We start from the raw sequence: 24,906 nt of genomic DNA on the forward strand, positions 1-24,906 counted from the left end.
TCCTTTTTCATCTAAATTTTTATTGATTTTTTTAATCAAATGATAGTTTTGAATATATACACATAACTTTTAAAATTATGGATAATGTAGAGAGAAAATGTCACAAATAACTTTTAGAATAGTTTAATTGTGTTAACTGTGAAAGATAAAAATATTTTGAGGTTATTTATGGCAATTTTTATATATAAAAATAGTGTTGTTCAAAAAATTGAATTAACCTAATATTACTCGATCTAACTCATGAGCATCTCATCTATAATGAGGATTTTAATTTACCAAGGTCCTATATAAGAAGATGATTTTGAGTATACAAGTGAAAGTAATACCTTTATTGGTATGAGGCAAAAGCAAAGCTATAATAATATATATTCAAAGTGGACAATATCATATAATTATGGAAATATTTATTTTCAACGATTTCTTTTGTTAAATTTACTTTTCAATAATAGGGACTAGAACTCCAATGTTTTCTTTTGTTAAATTTACCTTTCAATAAAACAACCAACTTTTATTCAAACACCCTAATCCAAGAGCTTGAAATTAGTTCTTAAGCAACTTCAATTATTATACATAAAATATCATTCTATTCTAATCTTTATGTACTCTAATCTTTTTCCATTTAAAATTATCAAAACCTTACCATAAATCTTCAAAATTAATCGAAACCATTTAGTTTCTTTTTTATTCTTTCTAAAAGAAAAAAAAAAGCATTATCAACTTTTCCTTTATAAATTGTGAAAATATATTCGTATAACGATATTTTTAAATATAGCAAAATTATCCGACTTTTTACAAAATATAACAAAATTTGATATTTCAATTGGGTTAAGATCATAGTAACCGAATTCAACTTTTCAAATTCACAAATTCGACCCATCTCTCCTACAAATTAATAAGTTATGAGTCACGGACTATGGTGGTAGCAATATCTCTTTCACATCACATTCTTTATTTTCATTTTTCCTTCTAAGTTTTCTTTTTATATATTTTTTTAATTTATTTTATAACCATAAATCACGTTGTTGAGTCAAATAATTTCATATCTTATAATATTCTTTTCCTAATTGGAAGTTTCCCTCTTTTATATTAAATAAAAAAATATGGTCAATAAAATTATAATTATTGACTTGATTGCAAAATTAAAAACTTTCATAATATGTACCTTTTTTTTATTTATTTTATGGATTCATCGTTCAACCACGTGAACTTAATTCACATGTATCTTTATTTAATGAGATTAAAACTTTGATTCTCTTGTAAAATTATTTTATAAAAATTAATTTTTATCCAAATCGACTAAAAGAATCAACTCATTCGAGAAATGTTATTTAAAATAAGCTTTTAAAATTTTTAAAAGTTTATTTTGCATGTAAATAGCTTTTAAAAGGTATTGTTTTTTTAGAAGAAGGTTTTAAGTTACTCCATACTTATTTCTTTATTTTTCTTATTTAATTTTGTTGAATTTCTAATTAATAAATTAAAATATGGGCTCACTGTCATTAAGTTTGATGTTGTTTACTTGTGTTCTAAGTCCGTAATAATACACGACACCCACATTTAAATTCATAAAAAAAATCTATAAATTTAGACAACGTCTAATATCACCTTAACGTTATGATTTGGTCTCATAAATAAATATATCAATAAATTTGACAAAATTCATAATTTTAAATAAACACAATCAAAAGTAAATTCATTGGTCAATTAATCCGTAAACTTGGGCTTATAAACTAACTCAATTACACATTTAGGATTGTTATATATATATATATATGTGGTTTTTATTGAGGTTGGTGAAGGAATGTGAGAGAAGGAGTAGGAAACAGCCAAATGTAAAAATGTGAGTGAAATTAATATTAAAAAAACATGATTAAAATGGGTATGATTAATAATTGAGTCTGATGAAAGGCAAGCAATCTCTCATTTTTTTTCTTATTTTTCTTTCTATTTTGTTTATATATATATATATATATAAAAAGTTGGAAGGACTTGGTTTGTACACGTAATCAATCAGTAGCTACATCACAAGGGGTAGTGGAATGGTCCACGTGGATCCCACAAAAAGAGCATCCAATGCCAGGTGTATGCATCACTATGACACCAATCACCTTTTAGTCAACACACATTTTGTTCGCCCCCACCTCCCACCTCATCATTTCATTTCCTCCTTTTTTTCTACAATTTTTATGTACTCATTTTTCTTTTTTCTTTTTTCTTTTTTTGAAAAAAAGTTAAATTAATTTATAGATTTGTCAATAAATAACAGGTGTTTGGTGCTTTAGAATGAATAGGATGGTCGGAAGGTAGGAGTGAGTATGATAAATTGAAAATTGAATTGATTAACCAAACCAAAGTCGATCGGTCGGAAAACGAGAAAGATCGATTTCAGGAAGTTTCAATTTGAGAATTTCTAAAAATTATTTTGAATTGTTTAAACTGGCTTGACTGGCCTGACAAAAAATCGACCGACTGACCTTTACTCATTGATGTCAAAGTCGGTTTGATACTTTACTAGATCGGTTTTGTAAAAAAAAATCGACTTCGACCAAACAATGATCACCTCTAGTCGGAAGCACCGACAGATTTAGTGTAGGTCTCTTTGATTCGAGGCCTAATAGTAAATTAGTCTTTTAACTTTCTTTAGACCTTGGTTCATGCTTCATTTTTACCAAATTTTTTTTACTAAATTAAAAAGAAGTTAAAACTGTTTTATAGATCTATTAATAATTAATTGGGTGTTTGGGGCTCAGGGATTTTTCTTTAAATAAAGCGTTTGGGCCTATTGAAATGAATCGTTTGTCTGGGACGTGCCTTGAGAAAATGAGAGGTAACAACTATTTTGTTGTTGAAGGATTATTTATAACTTAGTGATCAAAATAACAAACTCCCCCTTTCTACAATGCTTTTCATGACTCTACTTGTTGTTGATCATTCTATTTTGATGGGTCTCTCTTCAAAGTTCAAAGCAAGAAAACTATGTACATAGATACGAACAATAGAAAAAGTCATTCTTAAAATTGAACTAGAAAAGAAAACCTCAAATAATCTTTTGTAGTGATTTATACATTTAATTCAATACATATAATATAATAACTTATTTTAGTATTACGAGCTCTTTCTTGGAAAAAAAAAACATAGATCAAACCCTTATTCTTGCACGACTTTTGAATTATCTTGGCATCGATTATTAACCATGTATTTAAATTATAAGTTAGGTGATATTTTTTTTTTTGTGTATCATGGAGGTGGGTGACTTATACTCCTACATTAATTTTCTTATATTCATTCACTAATGATTCAATAACATAATAATGATACGATAAAATCCAAAAGTATATCTTATCGTTAAATGATATATTTATTTGTAATAACACGTATATTTTTCTTTATCTCCGTTGTATTAAAAGGGACGAAAGAGAATTTTTAATTCCTCCATTTACCCTTAAATTTTCTCACAAATGTACCTTTCTTATATTTGGCTATACTTCAATCACATTTTCTCGTACATATCATCTTAAATTCATCTTTCAAGAAATGTACTCGTTATCGTACTTCCTTTTTCTTTAAGAACATTTAAAATTATAAATAAAAATATATGACTTCATTTCTATCTCTTTTATTACTTTTTAACTTTAAGTCTATATTTTAAAATTAATAAAAATTATATTTGTTCTATAATATACGTTTCACGTTAAAAAATCACGTTTCAACGTTTACGATTCATTTCACATATTTTATATTCAATTATTGATTAAATAAAGTATACACTAGTTAATTACAATTAAAATGGATTACAAGAATACATTTTTACCTTTGCTTTTTCATCCTTTTAATTTAGGAAAATTGTAAAAAAAAATTGATAAATTTGATAAAATATAGCAAAATTTTATATTCTATCAATGATAAACATTTATATGTTTCTATCAGTCATATTGATAGACATTTAGTCTATCAGTGTCTTTCATTGCAATGTCCTTTCAATTGATATAATCCAAAATTTTGCTTGTAAATATTTCAATTTATTTTACTATATTTAAAAATGTCCTTTTAATTTAAGTAATTATTAATTAATAGGGATAATAATCGAGTGTATAGCAACATTTTTTTAAAAAAATTACAATTTTATCAAAATCCACCCGCAGTAGATTTTTATCACTACTAGACTTTTGTGATCTGTCAATAACTCTTTTCATACATAATAATAATTTAAAGGTTTTTTTAAAAATAAAATAAATGGACAAACTATTTACATTCAAAAGAACAAAACCATTAAAAAAAAAATTTATTACACTTGATTTTTTTATAAAATGTAAATATTTTGTCAAATATTATATTTTCTTTTACAATTTCTCTCGTTTTTTTAATCTAGTGGTTATATTTAGGGTTACTTTTAGTATTTTTAAAATGATATTGTTTATGGGTTGATTAATTAAGTCTGGATGACTAGTTAACAAAACATTTGAAAATTTCAATAATTTTTGTGACATCCAATCTTTCTTTTTCCTAATCTTATATTATCCAATAGTCTTTAAACATATATATAAATTTAACCTATCATCATCTTCATCCAAACACAGTAAAAAAAAATGTTTACTGTCGTTTCAATTACTAATACCTGCCGTTTCGACGGCATCAAAATGACGTCGTTTGAAGGGAAGTTGAAGCATTTTATCCGTTTGGGTTTTTTACAAAGCTGAGGTGGCAAAATTTTGACTACGGTTAACGGGTTAATTTCAGTTGGTGCGAAAGGTCTACGACCGTCGGTGGACATTAACCGTAGGTTAACTTTTACCCGTTGGAAAAATATAATAATAATAATAAAAAGATAAAAGAGAGAGAGAAAAAGAAAAAAACAGAAAGAAAAAAGAGTTTTATTATTAAAAACAGACAGAGAGAAAGAGAAAGAATCGCTTTGTATATAAGCCAACGAAGCCAAAGCCTATAATTCTGGAATACGAGAGAAGAGAGTAAAAGCATAAGAGAGAACCTCCTCCGTGTGCGACGGCGACCGGCTGTTTTGGTGGTAGCGCTATTCAACGGACATAGAGCTACGGCCATGGCAGATTCTAATGACTCTGTTTCCGTCGATATGGAGAAGATCTATCTCGGTGGCAAGGTTTCTTTCTTTCTTTTTTTTTTGCTCTAAATTTTAATTAATTTCTTCCATTTCGTCATCTGGGTTTTTCTTTTATGCATTTGTTTATGGTGTAGTTGAATCGGGGGTTTCTTTTTCTTTTTTGTTGGTTGGTTTTTCTTTTGTTGTTGCTGATTTGATTGAGAAAGTATCCTGTTTTTTTTTTTTTTTTTTTGGTTGTGTTGTGGGGTTGGGGATTCTCATTATTGGTGAAATGTCTTATGGCATTTTATAGGTTTGTTTGGATGTGAAGAAGAAAAAAAAAGTAGGAAATTATTTGGGGGATTATAACTTTTTCCACTCTTTGTGTTTCTATTTCCTATTCCGATCTGGTTCATTTCTTTGGCTTGATTGACTAAGAATTTTCCAATTTTTTGGAAGTTGTTAATAATTAAGTTCAAACCTTTTTTCCCAAAAATTCATTAATTAACTACTTAATGGGTTTGGTTTTGAGGTTACTTTCTTGATTCAGGGATTGGTGTTTTATCCCTGCTTTGTTTTTAAATGCAAGATGTGATAACGATGGGCTTTGTGCATTTCCTATTTCCGGCTTTTGGGGTCTTTTTTTTTTTTTTTTTTTTCTGATCCTAATTGTTACGTTCTCTTTTTAGGTTTTATTATGTTCAATTTCGTATTCAATTTTTCTTTACCTCTTTTGATCAAGGGTTTTCACCTGGTCGAGCTTTTAATGATGGTTACAACGGATTGAAGACATCTTGTTTATCTTTTGTTTGTGCTTTTTAATGATCTTTAATTGTTTTTATTGATTGTTCGTTTGAACTTTCCAATTATCAATGGCTTATGTAGACGTTGTTGTTTGTTAGATATATTTTCCATTTTCTTTCCTTCTTATTCTTGCTATGGTGGTATTTTATTTTTAAATTTCTTTTGTAGATTAAGATTGTTTCTACTTTTTGACCTTTTTCTTATTCTATGGTTTTTTATTTTATTTGTTGTTATATTTATCCCTTGTGATTGTGGTACTGCTCGTCGATGAAAGCAAATTGTAGTCTACTGAATAAACCATACCTTTGCTCACTTTTCTGCTTCTTTTCTTCTTTTTGTAATGGAACTTTATTTGTGTTGACAGGGGTAGTTGCTTGTTTATCTTGGCTGTTGTCATAATTTTTTTAAGCTATTGATAATTTAAATGCTGAGCCATAAATTTGTTATGCGCACTACTTTTATAAAGTTTATACTAAGTTGAAGGGATAAGTTAGCTTGGGCATCTTGAAAGGAAGGGCACTTGGACTGTTCTTTACAGATATACTTGGCTGGAAATGTTGGCTAGTTGAACATTATTCTTTCCTCACAAGCTTCCTTTTTACTCATCCATAGATCATATGGAAATAATATGTGATTAGAACAATGGACAACTATGAGAATGTTTCGTATCGATGTTCTTCTTGATTTGAATGCTTTCATTTCCCCCATTACTTTTCACATCATCTTACTGACTTAATACATGCCACTCATGTTATTCTCAGGAGCATCATGTACAAACTGGCCGGGGTTCTGTGTCTGTAATAGTCTGTGGAGACCAAGATAAGCCGCCACTTATTACTTATCCTGATTTGGCTCTAAATCGTAAGTGCTTTGTGTTATATTTATGTTGTGATTTTGATGGTGATATTTTATATATTTGGTTTCTTGTTATATTATGTGAGATAAATTTTAAGTGGTGCCTTTGCCCTGAGTTCTTGCAGATATGTCATGTTTTCAAGGATTATTCTTTTTCCCAGAAGCAGCTTCGTTGCTACTTCATAACTTTTGCATCTACCATATCAGCCCTCCTGGACATGAGGTCTATATTATTGTTGAGTAAATTTGTGTCATGGATAACTTTGGGCTTCTCCTGAATACTATATTCACATAATTTCCTTTTTGGAACTTTACCAAGAGTTCTTGCAGTTAGGAGCTGGTGAGATTTGTGAGGATGATCCTTCACCCTCTGCCGATGATTTAGCAGATCAAATCCTTGAGGTTCTCAACTTTTTTGGGTAATTACACTTGTCCCTCTCCTCCGCTATTGAATATGAGATAAAAGATTATGTAGCTGACTTAACACTGGGATATTTCTATTACAGACTCGGTGCAGTTATGTGCATGGGGGTGACAGCTGGCGCTTACATTCTTAGTCTTTTTGCTGTACGTTCTTCGTATCATAAAATTCATCGTATCATGAAATCAAAGTTTTTCTTGGTCTGACCAATTTATTATTTTACAGTTGAAGTATAGAGAGCGAGTTCTTGGTTTAATTCTTATATCCCCCTTATGCAAGTCGCCCTCTTGGTCCGAGTGGTTCTATAATAAGGTAGTCTTTTCATCATTTCTTACCCTCAAATACACTGAAGTTTTGATACATTTTATATATCACATATCCCTTGTAAATTGCAGGTAATGTCGAACTTGTTGTACTTCTATGGCATGTGCGGTTTGTTGAAAGAGTGCTTGCTTCAGCGGTATTTCAGCAAGGTAATATAGTTTCCATTCTTTGAGATATTTCTTTTTTCTGTGTTCGTCTTTTATATTCTTGTTGTTGACTGGGTTCATGAGATTGTTATTACGTGCAACAGGAGGTCCGTGGTAGTGCCGAAGTTGCAGAGTCTGATATAGTTCAAGCATGTAGAAAAGTATGTTCTTTTTGTCGATCATTCAGCTCCGAGAGTTTCATATCGTCTAAAACTAGTTTGTCTGTCATGTTTCATTCTGTTGGGCAAACTTCTTGTTGTTGGTTCTTCAAATTTTGCGTTTGGTTTGATAAAGATGGTTTATTTGCTGTGTCAGTTACTAGATGAGAGACAGAGCAACAATGTTTTGAGGTTCCTCCAAGCAATTAATAGGTAAAATGCTTTTCCCATCTAAACTATTCTTTTTCCCCTTGTCGGACATATATGTTAAATTTGCAACATTTATTCCCCTTTTGCAGAAGACCAGACATTACCGAAGGGTTAAAAAGGCTCCGGTGTCGTACTCTCATTTTCGTCGGGGATAGCTCGCCTTTCCATTCTGAAGCACTCCATATGATATCAAAATTGGATAGAAGATATAGTGCCTTGGTTGAGGTATGACGATCAAAAGAATAAAAACCTTCCTTTCAGCACGGAATGAGTGCAATGCAGAAGCAATTGTGTAGACTTTGTTAACTAATTAACTCAACGGTTGGTTCACACAGGTCCAAGCTTGTGGATCGATGGTAACCGAAGAGCAGCCACACGCAATGTTGATACCGATGGAGTACTTCTTCATGGGGTACGGATTATATAGGCCATGCCAGTTCAGTGATAGTCCACGGAGTCCACTAAGTCCATCTTGTATCTCTCCAGAGCTTCTTTCTCCAGAAAGCATGGGATTAAAGCTAAAACCAATAAAAACGCGCATTTCTTAAACGTCGTAAGGACATGTAGAATTGGAAAAGAAGAGAGGAGGCTATGGTTTGCTTGTGATTCAAAACTGTCTGTAAGTTTTTTCTTTTCCAGATTTTTGATTTGTTGAAAGGGGCGTTTGTGTTGTAGATAGGGAGAGAGAAAAAAAAAGGGTATTCACAATGATGGGTAAATAACTATAGGGAGATACACATTCATTCTTTTGTAGTCATCAGACATAAAACAGATCATATTCTTGAACTCTGTGGATTCGTATATTCTTCAATCTGACCAAATATATTAAATATTTATCCATGATATTGAGTTCTGCCTGCTGCTCCTGCTGATGCTTATTCTAAATATGGTACTTTCACTGCTGTTCGGGGAAGAAATACATTTTTGTTGGTTCTCAAGTTTCAAAATATTATACTCTTAGTTCTGAAGTTCTAACTTATGAGTTTGGTTTCAATTAGTATCTACGTTTCTAAATATTACAAATTTACCTTGAAGATTTGAGTTCTGATTAGCTTTTAAGTTTTTCTTTTTTTTTTGTTTGCTAACAACTAACTTTCAATCTGACCAATATACTCGTTTATCAATGATGTAGAAGTGAGCTGTTGCCTGCTATAAACAATAGTAGTATTATCATATTATTCGACCCCACACCCTCCACTTTACCATTCAAAGGTATAAATACTATAATTTTAACTTTTGAAACTTGATATTTGCTTTAATTTAATCCTTAAATCGCAGAATTTACACAACTAACTTTTTCCAACCTTTAACGTTAATGTATATATTTAAAATTTGGTTATAATTAAAGTAATCAAGACTAAAAAGTGAAATATTCGGTAAGGCATCGAGGTTGAAGTATAAATCTTAAAACCAAGGAACCAATTTGAAACATCGGAATCGTGTAGAGTTCAGAAAATTACTGTAAATAACAAAATTTCATATTCTTTCTATCCGCTCTTGCACGGAGTTGATCGAAAAGCATAAATTTGGAAAGTTAAAGAGGAGGAAATTGAAATGAATGGAATGAGATGGAAAAGGAGAAAATGATTGAAGAGGGGCTTAGCTGGGATTCACGGAATGAGGAATTGTATGCATAAAATATGTAGCGTGATTCCCGCTTTCTATTTAATAACATAAACCAATTGTGTAACCAAAAAAACAACCAACATTCATGTGCGCCGCTCCCCCTTCCTTATTTATTTATTTATTTGACTCTTTACATACTCATCTCTAATTCTCCATCATATCCAACCTTGTTCTTTCAATTATCATCAACTTTAACTTTTGTTTGTTTCTAAGTTTTTTAAACATATCTACAAAATTTTAAATTCTATCCATCAAGGAATATAGATATTCGTACAAGTGTCTATCAATATCTACTGATATACTTATAGACATCGATAGCAGTGGCAGATTACGTAGAGGTCGTTTTAATATTAATTTTGAAATGTCATATTACAATATATAGTAAATAATGCTTTATTTTAAACAATTTATGGTTGTAGTATAGTGGTTTGTGCCTACTTTCACATTCTTGTGCTTATTGTCATAGTAGTCCAATAAAAGGGGGTTGACTTTTGATCGGTTTGGTTCTATGTTGGTTTAGTTTTGGGCTATTTTTTTTATTTTCAAAAAGCAAACAACAAAATGATTACCAAACATGACTTAAATGATTATCAAATATGACTTAAGTAATTAAAAAATTTCACATTTTGTGTACAACAACTACAAAGTAGAAAATCCGATTATCATTGAACTAAACTCACTTTGACATTACAAAGAAGATAAAAAAAAGTTTACTTAAATTGATACAACAATAGGAGGTAAAGAAAACAATTCGAACAAAACAAACTTTGTAGTTATTAATCTCCACGTAGGTACTTGTTCGATATTTGAATTGATATCGAGAGGTTGACATATATATAGTAATGTTAACGAAATAAATGTTGGTTAGGGATTGAATATGTTGGTTGAAGGAGGAAAGTCTCATTGCATTTGCATGTGCAAATTTAATTGCTTTTTTAAAAAGGTGAATTGAATTTGAAAGTTTGACAAAGTCTTATGTTCATTGGTCAATTTTATTTGATAATTGAATATATGGTTCGCTTTATTATTTGCAAAAACCATTTATGGTATATTAATAAATGTTAAAATACTCTTTTTCCCTAAAAGAAAAAATAATTAAAATACTATTTTATTTACTTTAAAGTTGGTTCGTTTTTTTCTAATTGGTCATGAAAAAATTTTAGATTATATTCTCGATAGAAAGTCTATTATTCATAGAATATGAATGTTTTGTTCTTTTTTTTATATATATATTTGAAAATATCTTTTTATTATTACAGTTTCTATAAATTTTAATTTTAGTTCATCTAGTTTGTTATGGATTTTTTTTTTCAAAATCTTTTAAACTTGGTTCAACTATAGACTTTAAACAAAAAATTAAAAGCAATTTTAGACGATTTGTTTCAAGAATAGTAAAATGAATCAAACCATTTACAAATACATCAAAGTTTTACTTTTTTATCAGTGAAGTATCACGATCTATCGATAAACTACTATCTTTGTGGTGATAGACCCAAATAATAGTCTATTGCAATCTATATTTGATAGACAATGATATTTTGTTATATTTGTAGTTATTGTAACTTCATATTGTCGTAGATTTTTTTTAAAATTTTTTAATTTATTAGTCTTTTCATCGTAAATTTAAAAATGCATTTTATTTTTAAACAACAATTTTATGAATAATAATGAAGTATATAACAATATTTATTAAATTGTAAGTACAGAGAAATATAAAAATATGTTTAACTAAGTTGAAGTATGAACTTAATGGTTAGTCTAAATTTTCTTTAGCCACAAAGATTTTTTAGGTTTAATTAATCTAAAATTATTTTATAATTTTCACTTTAATATGGATTATTTTATTAAACGAAATTATATTATTTAAAGGCTTCAAATTTTACTACAATTATTTTTCCGATTTGTTGGCCGCCGTCGGGTTTCATCGCCGGCGGCTGAGTTGAAGGTGGAAACGGCCACTTGGATCGCTGCGCATCCGGTTTAAGTTGCTGGACCGTTTGCGGTGGCCGAGATGGCTGGGATTACGATAGTTTTCGACTTCGATCGGACGATCATTGATGGGGATAGCGATAATTTGGTGGTGACTCAAATGGGTCTTACAAATCTCTTCAACAAGCTCTACTCTTCCTTGGCGTGGAACTCTCTCATGGTTTTGTAATTTGCATTTTACTTTTTCTACTGTTTCTGTACTTCAATTTTCAATTCATTGATTGCTATGGCTTAGATGGAATTAGGGAAATGAAGAATTGTTTTTTATTTCTAGATTTTTGTATGTTTAATCCTCGAGTTGTGCTGAAGCAAGGTCTTGATTATATTGAATTTACCTTGGCTATGGATTGCTGGGATTGATTTTGATAGGATACCTTGATGGTGGAGCTCCAATCGCAAGGAAGAACTATGAGGGATATTGCAAAGTGTTTGGAAGGTGCTGCATTGCATCCACGAATTATTGCTGCTATTAGATCAGCTCATGATGCTGGGTAACTTTTCGTATTTGTTTATGATTAAATTGATGGTCTAAGGGCATCTTTGAGAGTGATTTTGTTTTTTCATGTTTCAAAAACCACTGTTGAACATGTTTTTAATCATTTCAATGCTTGGTTTTACACTATAAATCTAGTTTTTATACCATTGAAATGATTTGTATGATTAAAAGATACAACCAAGTGCCCATGAAGATTGATTTTTCTTGTCACATTGTCGCTAGTGCTATAATCAAAGAGATCCTCCTCAATACATTTTTGGGGAGAAGGATTGTTTTTTTTTTTTTTTTCTCTTTTTGGCTTGTGAAAGCTTATACGTTTTGTAGGGTGTTTAAGGGAGTGTATAGGGGTTGTTGGGAGATTTGGTCCTTCGTTCGCTTTCACATTTCTTTGTAGGATTTAATATCGGAGACCTTATGTAATTATTCTATATGCACTATTTTGCATAGTTGGAGTCTCTTTTTATAGAGAGAGCCCACTTTTTTTTTTTTGCATGTTTGTATATTCTTTCAATTTTTTTCTTAGTGAATGTTGTTGAAGGGAAAAAAAAAAAAATTCAAAATCACTCTTTTATAGATTGTCTATGACATTGCTTAGAAGTGTTTTAATGACTAACTGGAAGGACATGCGATTGATGTTACCTCAGGTGTGACTTAAGGATAATTAGTGATGCAAATCAGTTTTTCATTGAGACAATCTTAGAACATCATGGTGTGTTGGGATGCTTTTCCACTATCAACACAAACCCTACCTTTGTTGATGGGAAAGGAAGGCTTAGAATTTCACCATATCATGACGAATCATCTCCTCATGGCTGCAATTTGTGCCCATCAAATATGTGTAAGGTATTTGTTAGGTTACTCAGTCACTAATCCTGCATTCATAGATATTGCTGTATGATTGAAAGTTCTAGTTTAATGGCTCTGGTGATTAAAGAAAGTTCTTTAGCTGCTGTGTAAAATAAGCTTTTCCATTTTAAGGTATGAGCTTTAGGATAGGATATATGCTACACCCTTGCAATGTATGAATCTGGGAGGACAATGCGTTTCTTATATAATAAAGATGAAGACCTCCTTTTGTTTTCTTGAGTTTTAATGCCATATTGTGGAGATACTGGGAACATATTTTTGCTGCTTTGCTTTGACTTATCATGTTAAATTAGGTTCCTTTTCAAGTCGGTTAAATTACAAGGTTAGTGTTATCTAAAAACATCAGGCAACACAACTACACTAACACAACCTAAACCTAAGCAACCTATTTAAAAAGTCCACCTAGCCTAAAACTAAAAGAAAATATTAATACTAATACTAATAATAAAAATAATAAACCAAACCGTGGAATCATATAATCTACTTTCAACAATTTGATGGAGTTCTTCATTTATCTTCTTACTTCTCCATCTAATATTCTTCTTATTTGAACGATCCGACACAGGCGGGCCACAACCTTTTCTATTCTATTGACTATTGTATTTCAATATTGATGATGTTGCTTTTTACATTGTTTTTCAGTGTCTGTATTGTATTTGATTCTATTGTTATTAACTTGATATTTTATGTATTTGAGTGGATTGCATTTCTTTATGTGTGATTTACTTATATATCTTAGAACTGTTGTTTATTTATTTATTTTTAATAGTACCATCAATGTATTCTTCACTTTTTAGAAATTGTTGTATCGTCGTATTCTGTCGTATTAATGTTTGTGCTTGTGCTTCATATGTGGGCATGGGGTTTGTTGAGTAAACTAATGAGATCAAACTGCTGATTCTGTTGCAGGGCCTTGTAATCGATCAAATCCGAGCTTCGAAAGGCGAAAAAAACGAATTCATATACATTGGAGATGGAAGGGGTGATTATTGTCCAACTCTAAGGCTTCAAGAAGGAGATCATGTGATGCCTAGGAAGCTCTATCCTCTCTCAGATCGCATAAACTCCAATCAAACAATTGTAAAGGCTAAGATCCATGAATGGAGTGATGGGAAAGAACTGGAGAAGATCTTATTAAACATTTTGGATATAAAAAAAAATTAATTCTGCAATCCAGAGGTAGTATAATTTTGCGGAAATTGCTCTTTGGTTGCTTATATTCAATCATATTGTCATGGGAATAAAATCTTTGCTGTCCATTTCTTACTAGGAGAAAACTTTTAGTTACATTTTGCTGATATTTTATTTCTCTTTTAGAGTTTATCTAATACGTTCCTTAACATATTAAACATTTTATCTAAATTAACAAATCTATTACACACACGATCATTCTCATTGATCAGTTCATCCTTCATCATTGGTCAACCGTTCAGATAGGAAAAAGAGATTTGCAATTGCTTTCTCAAAGTCTTTTTATGACTTATTTGGCTCGAACCAAATCGATGGATCTTTGCCAATAAAGCTATAGATTTCTCTTCATGAATCACCTAACATACATTGCTTTCTCATGGTGTAAACTTACCGTATTCTTTTGTGATTATAATTGTGATAAAAACTAAATTTTGTATCTAATTAGACACTAAACTTGCAATCTTATGTCCAATATTAGATATAAAATCAAAATCCTAAAGTTTGTACAAAATTTAAAGGAAAATGATTTCAAATATTAAAATTGTTGAAAATATTTTTGAGTATCAAAACTTTAGAAGTCTATTAATATTTTTCTATTAATATTTTTCTTATGAAATTTTGTTATATTTGAAAATAATATAATTTTAAAAATATTCAATAAAAATTTATGGACTAATTATAAATTACGTGACACAATGGAAAAGTAATAAGAATAAATTCCTAAAATAAAGAGGATGTTTTTTCTTTGGTACCTTTCTCCTTCTCTATCTTCTCTTAGATTCCATTCTTTCTTCCATTTTTTTATAACATAACATATAGCATAAAGTTAAGTTGGCTGTCAAAGCAAAAGAGAAATTTGCAAACCCAACTTAATATTATTCTCTTTTGACATTTTTTTTAAATAAAACAAAGTACTACATACATATATATATATATATTTGTCTTGTTTTTTCATTTGAAAAGGTAGTCTTTAATTGAAAGTGAAGGTTATAATCTTGTATTTGAAATGCCTACTTATGGCATTTATTTTTTTAAGGAGGATAAAGGTGTAATTTAGTTATTCACAAAAATAAGATATCCAAAATTATGATTTTACTAATAATAAGAAAAAAGACAACTCTCTTTTTGTAGTACTTTTAAACTATACTCGAATTGCTAGTTATTACCATTTATTTATAAAGTAAAGCAAATATTTGAAATAGTATAATATCACAATTTGCGATAAATTAGATTGTTCAAAATAGACTATTGTCTGTATCTAGACACTTGTAGTAGTCTATCATGAACTAATCTCCATTTTAGTTTATTGTAATCTATCTTGATATATTACTATATTTTGATTCATTTTGTCATATATAAAAATAGTTGAATAAAACAAAAGTTATATTTTCAAATATAGTAAAATGGATCAAAATATTTCTATGGATCATGTTGAAAATATTTGTCTATATATCACTGGTAGAAAATTTCAAATATACTCTTTTGTAAATATTTTTAATAATTTTATCGATTTAAAATAATTTAAATAATGATGATAATAATAATAAAATAGGTGGAAGTTTTTGTAATTTAGGTGTAAGCAAAAGAAATACACAAATGGATTGAAAAGAAAAAAGAGCTGTGGACTCCTTCTTTGACTGGTCTCCGATTTACAGCCATGGCATGAACCAAATTCACAAACGCTTCCTTTCTCTTCTTCCATAACCAACTGTCCTTGATCATACCCAAATCAATTCTCCAACACTCTTTCCCTCTTTGATCTCTCTTTTTCTCCTACCAGACTTGGTGATCAATGGCGAAAAAGAGGGACGAAAGAGAGGTGGGTATGATCATGGATGGAGTCATAGAATCCATGCCTCAATATGCCAAGGAGTTGGTTGCCGGTGGCCTCGCCGGTGGAATTGCCAAGACCGTTGTCGCTCCACTTGAGCGTGTCAAGATTTTATTCCAGGTGATTCTTCTTCGTTTCTTTTTTTAATCTCGTCTTGTAAGTAATTCAATTGTGATTTTTTTTCGGTAATCGAGCTCAATTTTCTAGTGTTTCGAAATTAGTTGCATTATGGGTGTCTCTTGAGGTATTTGGCTTTGGAGTTGATGAATTTATGTTTTCTTTTCCTTATTCTTTGTTCTCTCTTGGAAATTAGAATGGGATTCTACAAGAATGAGAGGTGTTGTGGTGCATGTTCTTTTTTGGAATTTAGCTTTTTAATTTACCAGGAATAATGGGTTGCTTATACGTCAGTAAAAGATGCAACTCCCATTAATTTTTTTTCAGTTCTGATTTTGGAAAAAACAAGATGCTTTAGAGTCCATTACTTCATTGCATTTTACTTAATACATGGGAATAGAATTCCCCACTGGCTATTATGAGTCCTTTTTGTTTCTTTTGTTCTTGAATGACAAAGAGACTTCAAACCTAGGTAATAAAGTAAAAGATGCTCAAAATGAGGGGAGCTCAAGTCTAGGACCAATAAGATTACATGGAGACTCTTTTAAATTGGCTGAAGTGAAAAATAATGGCTTAAACTCTACCTTATTTGTGGAATATCTGGAGGAAATCTTTATGAGCTTTCTCTTCTTTAACATCTAAAAAGGTTTCTGTACCTAAAGAACCATCAGTGCCATAAAATGGAAAATACAGAGTTGATTGGTAAGATCTTGCTCTAAGGAAATATTTGAGGTATCTAAATAATAGATAAATCCAACGTTTCTCCTAAAGAATTATTGTCAAGTGATATGAAAGGAAAAAATAATTTGGATCTCAAGGCTATATAATTCACACAGCTCACATATTTAGAGGTTGAGAAATCTAGAAGAGGAAAAGAGAAATGCTCTAGCATACCTTTAGTGTTGTCTTCCAAATGAAGCACTTGACTTTCTTTAGATTCTTCGGTTTCTAAAGAAGCTTGGCCTTTCCTTGAGAAATGGATTTTGATCAACCTACCAAAGTGTTATTCATCGATTTACTGGGGGACCCCTAGGGTCTGGATGCCAAAGCTTTGATTCTAAGCTCATGGCTTTCAAGGGAATTCTCTAAGGATTCTGAAATGAAAGAGAGCACCATTCTTTTTCTTTTTGCGAGAAACAAACCACTTTTCATTGAAGATACGGAAAGGTACAATTAACTAAAAGAGGATAAACACGCTGCGAGATTAGGATAAAGAAATGCTTTAATTGGTAGTAATTTTAAAAGATTATATTCAAAAGTTACTGGAGCAAACCGAGTATAAGTAAATAATGCTGAACAATTTGTCAAGACCTGCCTCTTAATCTATCTAAAGATCGACCCAACACATCCTCTACAACATAAAAAGAAAATGAGTAAGTAGGTTTCTGTTGTATATGTTTTGAGAAGCCTAAAAGTGGGTCTTTACTTTTTATTGATAATGATAAAAAAATCTGCTGATCAAGAACAGTTATAGAGCAAAAGTTTACATTTAGTCTCAAACCCTTCTTTTAAAGAACAAAGCTAATTTTATCCTTCTCCACACCATCATATCCCTTCTCAAAGTCCATTAACAAACCAGTCCCCTTGTTGTTGTAACTTCTCGCAGTTATGGTTGCATTGGCAATGAGAATAAAGGGCATTAACTGTATGTCTATCCCACAACTAAAAGTCTTTGATTTTCTCGTTCATTCTCAGTTAATATCGGTATATCAGTTTTGCTCATCTCATTTTCATAATAAATATAGGATTAACCATCTAATATGCACTGTTCATATTTAATGCAGTTCCTTCTTTTTCAATTTGTTTAAGCAAAGTTTCCTCCCAGACATTTCAAGCACGAATTTCCCTTTCCAAAGCATGTACTGTGGAATTAACCTGCTGTTAAGCACTTTTTATCATTTTCATTTTTGGATGTAGATATTTTTGTTATATTTTAAATAAGGTAAGAGTTGATGTTCAATATATGATTCTGAATTCCGCCAATTTCGTCTTTTTCACGGTAAAGTATTTTCCTAGAAGTTAACATGTGTACTTATTTTTCAACTTGTTAGACCAGAAGAGCAGAGTATCAAAGCATAGGACTACTTGGATCTATCAAGAAGATTGCGAAGACTGAAGGTTTTCTGGGTTTCTACAGGTGGGTACATAAAGTACTATAATTTTTTTGAGCTGAGGCCCCGCCCCTCCCCCAACAAATGACATATTGGTGGATTTGATCACAGAGGCAATGGTGCTAGTGTCGCTCGGATTGTTCCTTATGCAGCGCTGCATTACATGGCTTATGAACAATATCGAAGATGGATTATCCTTTCTTTTCCAAATTTTAATAGAGGCCCCGTACTTGATCTTTTGGCAGGATCATTTGCAGGAGGAACTGCCGTGCTTTTTACTTATCCTCTGGACTTGGTTCGGACTAAGTTAGCATTCCAGGTGAAGACTAAAAACATAAGCGTCCCTTCCGAAAAAACAAAAAAAAAGCGTATATATTGTAAACTTCATTATAACTAGATTCATGAAAGCTATCTTTAAATGCCATGGCCGTGAGTAAATATATGGATTTCTCCTTACACATTACCTTTATGTGAACATTCCAACCTAATTAGATCTGATACTGATAGTGCAGGTTGTTGCTCCATCAAAGTCGAGTATTCATGGGCTAGTAGTCCGCGAGCATGTATATAGAGGGATTTCTGATTGTTTCTCAAAAACTTTTAAAGAGGCTGGACTTAGAGGTCTCTACCGTGGCGTTGGTATGCATTTCCAATTTGCTTATATAACTTTTGGCAATCTACTTTTCTGGTACTTACTTTTCACTTTGCAAGTTTCCCAATTAGTACTCAACTTTCATTGCCAGCCCCATCACTTTACGGGATTTTTCCATATGCTGGTTTGAAGTTCTACTTCTATGAAGAGATGAAGCGACATGTACCAGAGGAACAAAAGAAAAATATTATGGTCAAGCTGGTATGTGGGTCGGTTGCAGGTCTGTTAGGCCAGACCTTTACATATCCTCTTGATGTGGTTAGGAGACAAATGCAGGTAATAAGTTGCACCAAAATTCATGGAAGAAAAATGTAAAATGTTTGAATTCTGAACTAATATGGATTCTGGAACTATGTGTGAGAATTCGCCCGAACAGGTTCAACGTCTACTAGCATCCAACAATACAGAGATGATGGGAACATTTGAAACCCTTTCTTCGATAGCTAGAAAGCAAGGTTTTAAACAGCTGTTTTCAGGTCTAAGCATCAACTACTTGAAGGTGAGAAATCAATTCCTTTACCTAATCTCGTTCCACATTTAAAGTGTAGTGTCTAAGCTAAGTTGTGTATGTTTCAGGTTGTACCATCAGTAGCAATTGGGTTTACTGTATATGATGTAATGAAAACATACCTAAGAGTTCCATCCCGAGACGAAGCTATGGTAGAAGTGGTAACAAATAAAAGAAACATCCAATCGTCCTCTCTTAATACATAACGAGTATTCTTTTCCCATTCAAAACATGCCATATTCTAGTATCAGAATTAAGCCTTGAGATTATTTGTATATGCATTCTTTCAGCCTGTTTAGACATTAGAGCTCATGCTAGTTGCAAGAGTCTATGAAGGAATACCGCAAGGCAAAAACATTTGTTATTCTTAGGTCTCCAAAAAGTCGAGGTAACTGTCAAACAAGTAGAATTAGCACAAGGAAGGGTGTACATATAGCTGGGATGTCTTATGTAAACAATTGATGGTTTGAAGGTAACTAATAAAATACGAGTTGATTCTTCACAAATTCTATATTGTGTACGACCTTACCTGAAGAGTGAATGTGCTTTAGGTTACAACTGTCTTCTTGAGTTCCAAGATTTATTTCATATATTCTATATTAAGTGGAAATGGTTGACTCCTTTCAGGGGAGTTTACATAAGAACCAATAATTTCTGTGCTTAGAAATTGATTTGTTCATTTTACTTTTCACTATGGTCTCACCCAATTCAATTTTCTATTGAATTGTTGAAGGGAACATACATCTAAGCAGGAAGCTTGAGTTGCATATGGAACATGATGGACTAAGTTATGCTTCACTAACAATTATTTTCACAGTTCGACATCGCCAACAATTGAGATGAGAGTATAATGCAAACTACCCTTTGAGTTTATTTTACTTTCTATCCTTATGGTGTAGTCTAATTCAAATTATGCAAGGCAAACAAACATCAAAATGAGTACCAGGGAGTAACACAATAATTTAATTAATATGTTAATGGTCTAAAGATACATGCTCTTGTTCGAAAAAAGAAAGTAGACTCAGAAATTTTGTAAGGAGGCTTATCTCTTCTGTGTTCATCAAGGCAACAAGCAACTATAAGTTCAAGATACAATGATAAATTAGAAAAAGTACATATAATACAACAAAAACATGTACCCTAAGCTACCACAAGTTTGACCTGTTTGCTGAAGTGTTGTTCACCATGTAGCCAGCGGAATCCTGGTAACAGTTGTTTTCATTCTGAATTGTGACACTATAAAGTCCCTCTTGAAGAATAAGGAAGGCGAATTGCCAGCTTTTTTCGCGCTTTCTTCACACCCTCCCCCCCCGCCCCCCCAAATAAAGTTGGTTTACAGGTATTATCATTTAATCTAGTTGACGGAACCGGTATCGGACACATCCGGTTTGATGCTTGTGGCTAACCTTAAAATCAACTTATTAGTTCTCATTCCTTTATGTTCCCCACACCTAACTCGTCCTTTCACTGGCTGCCTAGTGCAGTAGAGTCCATTGCCTAAGTCAACACCACACATTCTTTCAAGACCTGAGCTAGAAAGTTCTGAAGAAGTGCCTCGTGCTATCACAGTTGACTCAGGTTTTGATATGGGTGAAGTTTGCTTGTACTTGGAAGTGACTAAAGTCGATCTACAAATTCGTTTCCCTTTGTGTTCTTCACATCGTTTCCGTCCTTGAACTGGGGGTCTTCTACATGGAGAGCCATCGTACAGAACAACTCCACAAATTGGAAGAGAACTCCCTTCATTGGTAAATGAATTCGAAACTGAGCATTCTTCTGTGTTATTGGGAATCTCAGATTTACTACAAGAGAAGTCTTTTTCACCATATATGGTTGTTCCTACATTCACGGGCTTTTGTAAATTCAATCTGCTAGATGAGTTCTTCAGTAATCCATTAATCTTCATCCCTTTATGTTCAGCACACCTCTTTCTTCCTTCAACTGGGGGCTTCCTACAAACCTCACCGTGACCTATGACCACTCCGCAACTATTGCTATCTGCCCAATTAACATCATTAGTGTTGTCAACTAGTCTAGGCCGAGATCTGCTGAAACTGAGAATGCGAGAAAAGAAATTGTTCCTCTCCTCAGCATCTTCAGCTGGTTTGTTCACTATTGGAATTGGCTTGCTTGTTTTAATTTTGATGCCCATTTTCTTCTGTCTAAAAGGCAGAAGCTTTCTCGAAATAAAGGTAGATTTTGTAGTTTGTGAAGCGATGTCCTCAAGTTTTTTTATTACATCGTTATGGCGTCGTGCACCATTACCACTTGTATTCCATGCATAGTCAAATGTTTTAAGCAGTTGAGCTTCAGTCATCTGAGCATCCCTCTTGTTTTTCATCTGTCAAAGCAACAAAAAAATGAGAAACATGGAATGGTAAAAACAACAAAAAGCAGAAAGAGATACATTGATAATGGACCTTGAGAGGAGATGATGAGATCTTTAATGTTAACATAACAATTCATGTAAACTTTTCTTTTTTAAGAATTATGTGCCAGTCCTAAGACCGAAACTATGGAGACTTCAAAGACTTCCCTTATTAAGATCACTCAAAGGTTCAAACTCGCAACCTCTAGGCATGTGTTTCTCGGACTTAGAGACCATAATCCTTAACCAATAGGACTGCCCCTTGAGGGATTAACAATTCATGCATTTGCAAGAACTGTTTCGCATCCCTTAAATATATAAAGTACAACTTTCATCTCAAAAAACTCAAATGATACTGCAAACAACCAACAATAAAAAATTGCTACGAGACAAACCAATCCAGTAGATTATCCATTTCCCCAAGGCACTACAAGAACCAAATGAAATTATTTGATTAAAGTATATATAGAAACAAAACATACTTACAGGAGCCCATCTATACACAATGGAGTACCCTCTTGAGAACATTTCTTGAAATAAACTAGGTCCCTTTTCAAGAGGAACAACTTTACAGTCCTCAACAGACAAATAACCATTGCCCAAATGAGAACCCGAACGACCATAGTGCTGTAATCGTGTTCTCACATTGTCAGCTTCGCCAAGGTAGACGACAACTATACAGTCTGCGTCTAGTTTAGCTATCTCACGACCTAAACCGGAGCTAGATACAGTAATGCCAAGCTCATACAATCCAGGACCTGAAACTTTAGGAAGATTGTGAATTCTGTACCTTTCTGCACCTTCCTTCCCCAATGAATAGTCTTCCCAATCAGAAGAGGCAACAAGAATCTGAGACATCACAACAAGCAACACAATGAGGAAAATGGAAAAGAGTAAACAGCTCCAACAAACCCCACAACATGTTCCTTAAGTTTGGTTATGATGCATACATGAGGCACTGCTTCGGCGATTTTTTGGATAAGAAACAATTTCATTGATAAATGAAATATCCAAAAGAGTATAGTAGTAAAAATCCATAAAGAGATGCATGAAGAATCAGAGGGACACTCGCGGATGAAATAGTTGCAACATAAAACAAGGTGGAAGGAGAAGACAAAAAGAGAGAGAAAAACAGAAAGATGCAAGCTAGATTGAGGATGTAAGAAGCCCTCAAACATCTTGGGAAACAAAAGAGCAAATCCAAACAAACCAACAATCCAAGGAACATCAATCCGAGGCTCCCGTAAGAGGCACTATTTCGGTTACTACTAACAACAAGCAAATCACTCGTTGTTCCAACGATTCTTCGCTTACCTCAACGATGATATGTTATTATACACTTTAGGCATAAACCATGGTGACTTTGGTTTCACTCAGAACGACTTATGATCATCTATTTATCTAGCGTCGATGTGAAACTTTGCTTGGGTGGTATCACTAGTGAAAACACAAATGGAAAGCAAGAGTCTTGGATGGTCATATGAAAATACCAACCGAAGCTGATACATCATTATTACCCTAAAAGAAAGCGGTAGCTTCAAATTTAAGCTCATTTCTGTAACCAAGAAGGGAACCACCAAAGTTTGAAGATAGAAACATATAGAGAAAAAAACCGAACCTCCCATTTGGAGAAACTGGAATCGTGTTTGGTGCGTTTACAGTCTTCCCTCTTCAGCCTGATCTGAGAAAGCTCGGCGACCATCGTGATCGGCGGTTAAGAAAGAGAGAATAATTGCTCCGATTTGAAGCGAAGCCTGGATGTGTCGTTGTACATGATTAAAAACTTGGACCAAAAATGGAAACCAATTTGAACTGGAAAGATCCGTTGTTGCCATTTATTTATTGATAATTATAATTCGACGGCCGTTGGTCGGAGATCGAGAAAATGCACCGGAGTTTATGAAATTGGATTGGTTAATTGTTAGAGAGAAAGATAACTCGTAATTTTCAATTCATTTCAAGCCGTAATTTTAAAGGTAATTGTTTTAAACTACCTTCAATATTTACAAATATAACCGCACTTATTTTTATTTTAATTTATTAAATATTTTAGTTTATTTAGTTGATTATTTCTTTTATTTAGAAAAATTATAAAAAAAAAATAGAGCATTTCAAAAAATATTTACAAAGTAAAAAATTTTATTTTCAAGGATTTTGTTCTAAAAAGAGTGTAAATACTTTATTATTTTTTTATTTAAAAAAATCTTCAATTTTAAGATATTTTCAAATATAATAAAAAATTAAAATTATTTACTAAATATATTAAAATCTATTAAATTATTCATGATTAATTTTTTTTTTTTTTTTGCCATGTTCTGTAAATGCTTTTAACTTTTTTTTCGTAAGAATTTTTCTTTAAAATATTTCAACTATCTCAAATTCCAAAAACAAAAACTATATTTAATTAATAAACTCGAAGACATATATATATATAACAAATTTTGTCAAATTCTCTATTATTCATTTAAAAATTTTGCTATATTTTGTAAGTATATATTATATATGTGTGTGCGCGCAAAAGTATATTTTGAGGGAGAATATATATATTTTTTCTTCTTCTTTTTATGCATTCTCATTAGGCTAATAGAATTAAAAAAAAAAAAAAAGTAGGAAGGTTAATATTTCATTCCTACCTAAAAAAGTAGAATATTGATATTTATTTATTTTTGGAATATAAAATGTTGAAAAGGGAAGTGTGTTTATTACAAAATAGAATCTTGTTGTGAGGTTGAAATGATAAATATGAAGAAAAAGAAAGAAAGGGGCATCTTTCTTTCACCACTCCTATATACACTATAGTGGCAATGATATGTAAATATAATAAATAACATTTTTAAGTAATTTTGGTAAATAAAAACTTAAATTATTTTTAGTTCTACTTGTTAATATCTTAACAACTTTATTTAAATGCCTTATGAATCCAATTGAATATTAAAAATACACGTAGATAATTTAGTATTTCTTTTAAAAGATAATAAGGATGAGAAGACTTGAATCAATCACATATCGTACATAACCTAGTTCGACTATGTCACATCATTGTTTCATAGAGTTTGTGTTAAATTATTTTTAAATTAAATAATATTTAATAGATTGTTGAAATTTTAATTTTGTATTTAATAAGTCCCTGAACTAAAAAAGTGTCGATTCCTTAATTAATTAGATGTTTAATTTTG

General features: G+C 31.7%; 4 protein-coding genes across 7 annotated transcripts; 3 read left to right on the forward strand and 1 right to left on the reverse strand.

The window, feature by feature from the left end:
* Nucleotides 1-4,866: 4,866 nt before the first annotated feature.
* On the forward strand, nt 4,867-8,814 carry LOC103492303 (protein NDL1). 2 transcript variants are annotated; one of them, XM_008452609.3, is made up of 11 exons: nt 4,867-5,116; nt 6,622-6,721; nt 6,841-6,938; nt 7,046-7,134; nt 7,222-7,282; nt 7,362-7,448; nt 7,532-7,609; nt 7,711-7,767; nt 7,922-7,977; nt 8,064-8,199; nt 8,310-8,814. In XM_008452609.3, exons 1-11 carry the CDS (start codon nt 5,057-5,059, stop codon nt 8,520-8,522), a joined length of 1,035 nt encoding a protein of 344 aa, XP_008450831.1. In that variant the 5' UTR covers nt 4,867-5,056; the 3' UTR covers nt 8,523-8,814. The 2 variants fall into 2 exon arrangements, with proteins under 2 accessions (XP_008450831.1, XP_050937283.1); XM_051081326.1 differs by lacking the exon at nt 4,867-5,116 and adding an exon at nt 6,058-6,520.
* A 2,658-nt stretch (nt 8,815-11,472) lies between these two features.
* LOC103492305 (thiamine phosphate phosphatase-like protein) lies at nt 11,473-14,250 on the forward strand. The gene is made up of 4 exons (XM_008452610.3): nt 11,473-11,749; nt 11,959-12,080; nt 12,730-12,928; nt 13,862-14,250. Exons 1-4 carry the CDS (start codon nt 11,612-11,614, stop codon nt 14,114-14,116), a joined length of 714 nt encoding a protein of 237 aa, XP_008450832.1. The 5' UTR covers nt 11,473-11,611; the 3' UTR covers nt 14,117-14,250.
* Nucleotides 14,251-15,707: 1,457 nt separating this feature from the next.
* Nucleotides 15,708-19,868, forward strand: LOC103492306 (mitochondrial carrier protein CoAc2). Of its 3 annotated transcripts, XM_051081327.1 has the most exons (8): nt 15,951-16,094; nt 17,876-18,033; nt 18,143-18,228; nt 18,314-18,521; nt 18,715-18,841; nt 18,946-19,130; nt 19,231-19,353; nt 19,431-19,868. In XM_051081327.1, exons 4-8 carry the CDS (start codon nt 18,366-18,368, stop codon nt 19,566-19,568), a joined length of 729 nt encoding a protein of 242 aa, XP_050937284.1. In that variant the 5' UTR covers nt 15,951-16,094; nt 17,876-18,033; nt 18,143-18,228; nt 18,314-18,365; the 3' UTR covers nt 19,569-19,868. The 3 variants fall into 3 exon arrangements, with proteins under 3 accessions (XP_016900997.1, XP_008450834.1, XP_050937284.1); XM_017045508.2 differs by lacking the exon at nt 17,876-18,033 and having other exon boundaries at nt 15,708-16,094; nt 18,148-18,228; XM_008452612.3 differs by lacking the exon at nt 17,876-18,033 and having other exon boundaries at nt 15,709-16,094.
* Nucleotides 19,869-20,302: 434 nt separating this feature from the next.
* Nucleotides 20,303-23,675, reverse strand: LOC103492307 (protein EFFECTOR OF TRANSCRIPTION 2). The gene is made up of 3 exons (XM_008452613.3): nt 23,349-23,675; nt 22,217-22,579; nt 20,303-21,703 (listed from the first exon to the last, which is right to left on the reverse strand). The coding sequence occupies exons 1-3, from the start codon at nt 23,430-23,432 to the stop codon at nt 20,717-20,719; spliced, it is 1,434 nt and encodes a 477-aa protein (XP_008450835.1). The 5' UTR covers nt 23,433-23,675; the 3' UTR covers nt 20,303-20,716.
* Between the last annotated feature and the right edge of the window lie 1,231 nt (nt 23,676-24,906).

Source organism: Cucumis melo, chromosome 2, assembly GCF_025177605.1.
Source record: "Cucumis melo cultivar AY chromosome 2, USDA_Cmelo_AY_1.0, whole genome shotgun sequence".
In the NCBI taxonomy this organism is placed as follows: Eukaryota; Viridiplantae; Streptophyta; class Magnoliopsida; order Cucurbitales; family Cucurbitaceae; genus Cucumis; species Cucumis melo.

Excerpts from the sequence above, each read along its gene's own strand:
- LOC103492306 (XM_008452612.3), top strand. The coding sequence starts at position 15,936 with ATGGCGAAAAAGAGGGACGAAAGAGAGGTGGGTATGATCATGGATGGA. Across the intron at positions 16,095-18,142 it reads GTGTCAAGATTTTATTCCAG|ACCAGAAGAGCAGAGTATCA; the intron begins GTGATTCTTCTT and ends TCAACTTGTTAG. Across the intron at positions 18,842-18,945 it reads AGGTCTCTACCGTGGCGTTG|CCCCATCACTTTACGGGATT; the intron begins GTATGCATTTCC and ends TTTCATTGCCAG.
- LOC103492305 (XM_008452610.3), top strand. The coding sequence starts at position 11,612 with ATGGCTGGGATTACGATAGTTTTCGACTTCGATCGGACGATCATTGAT. Across the intron at positions 11,750-11,958 it reads TGGCGTGGAACTCTCTCATG|GATACCTTGATGGTGGAGCT; the intron begins GTTTTGTAATTT and ends TGATTTTGATAG. Across the intron at positions 12,929-13,861 it reads GCCCATCAAATATGTGTAAG|GGCCTTGTAATCGATCAAAT; the intron begins GTATTTGTTAGG and ends ATTCTGTTGCAG.
- LOC103492307 (XM_008452613.3), bottom strand. The coding sequence starts at position 23,432 with ATGGTCGCCGAGCTTTCTCAGATCAGGCTGAAGAGGGAAGACTGTAAA. Across the intron at positions 22,580-23,348 it reads CCAGTTTCTCCAAATGGGAG|ATTCTTGTTGCCTCTTCTGA; the intron begins GTTCGGTTTTTT and ends GTGATGTCTCAG. Across the intron at positions 21,704-22,216 it reads TTGTGTATAGATGGGCTCCT|ATGAAAAACAAGAGGGATGC; the intron begins GTAAGTATGTTT and ends TTGCTTTGACAG.
- LOC103492303 (XM_008452609.3), top strand. The coding sequence starts at position 5,057 with ATGGCAGATTCTAATGACTCTGTTTCCGTCGATATGGAGAAGATCTAT. Across the intron at positions 7,283-7,361 it reads ACATTCTTAGTCTTTTTGCT|TTGAAGTATAGAGAGCGAGT; the intron begins GTACGTTCTTCG and ends ATTATTTTACAG. Across the intron at positions 7,978-8,063 it reads TTCCTCCAAGCAATTAATAG|AAGACCAGACATTACCGAAG; the intron begins GTAAAATGCTTT and ends CCCCTTTTGCAG.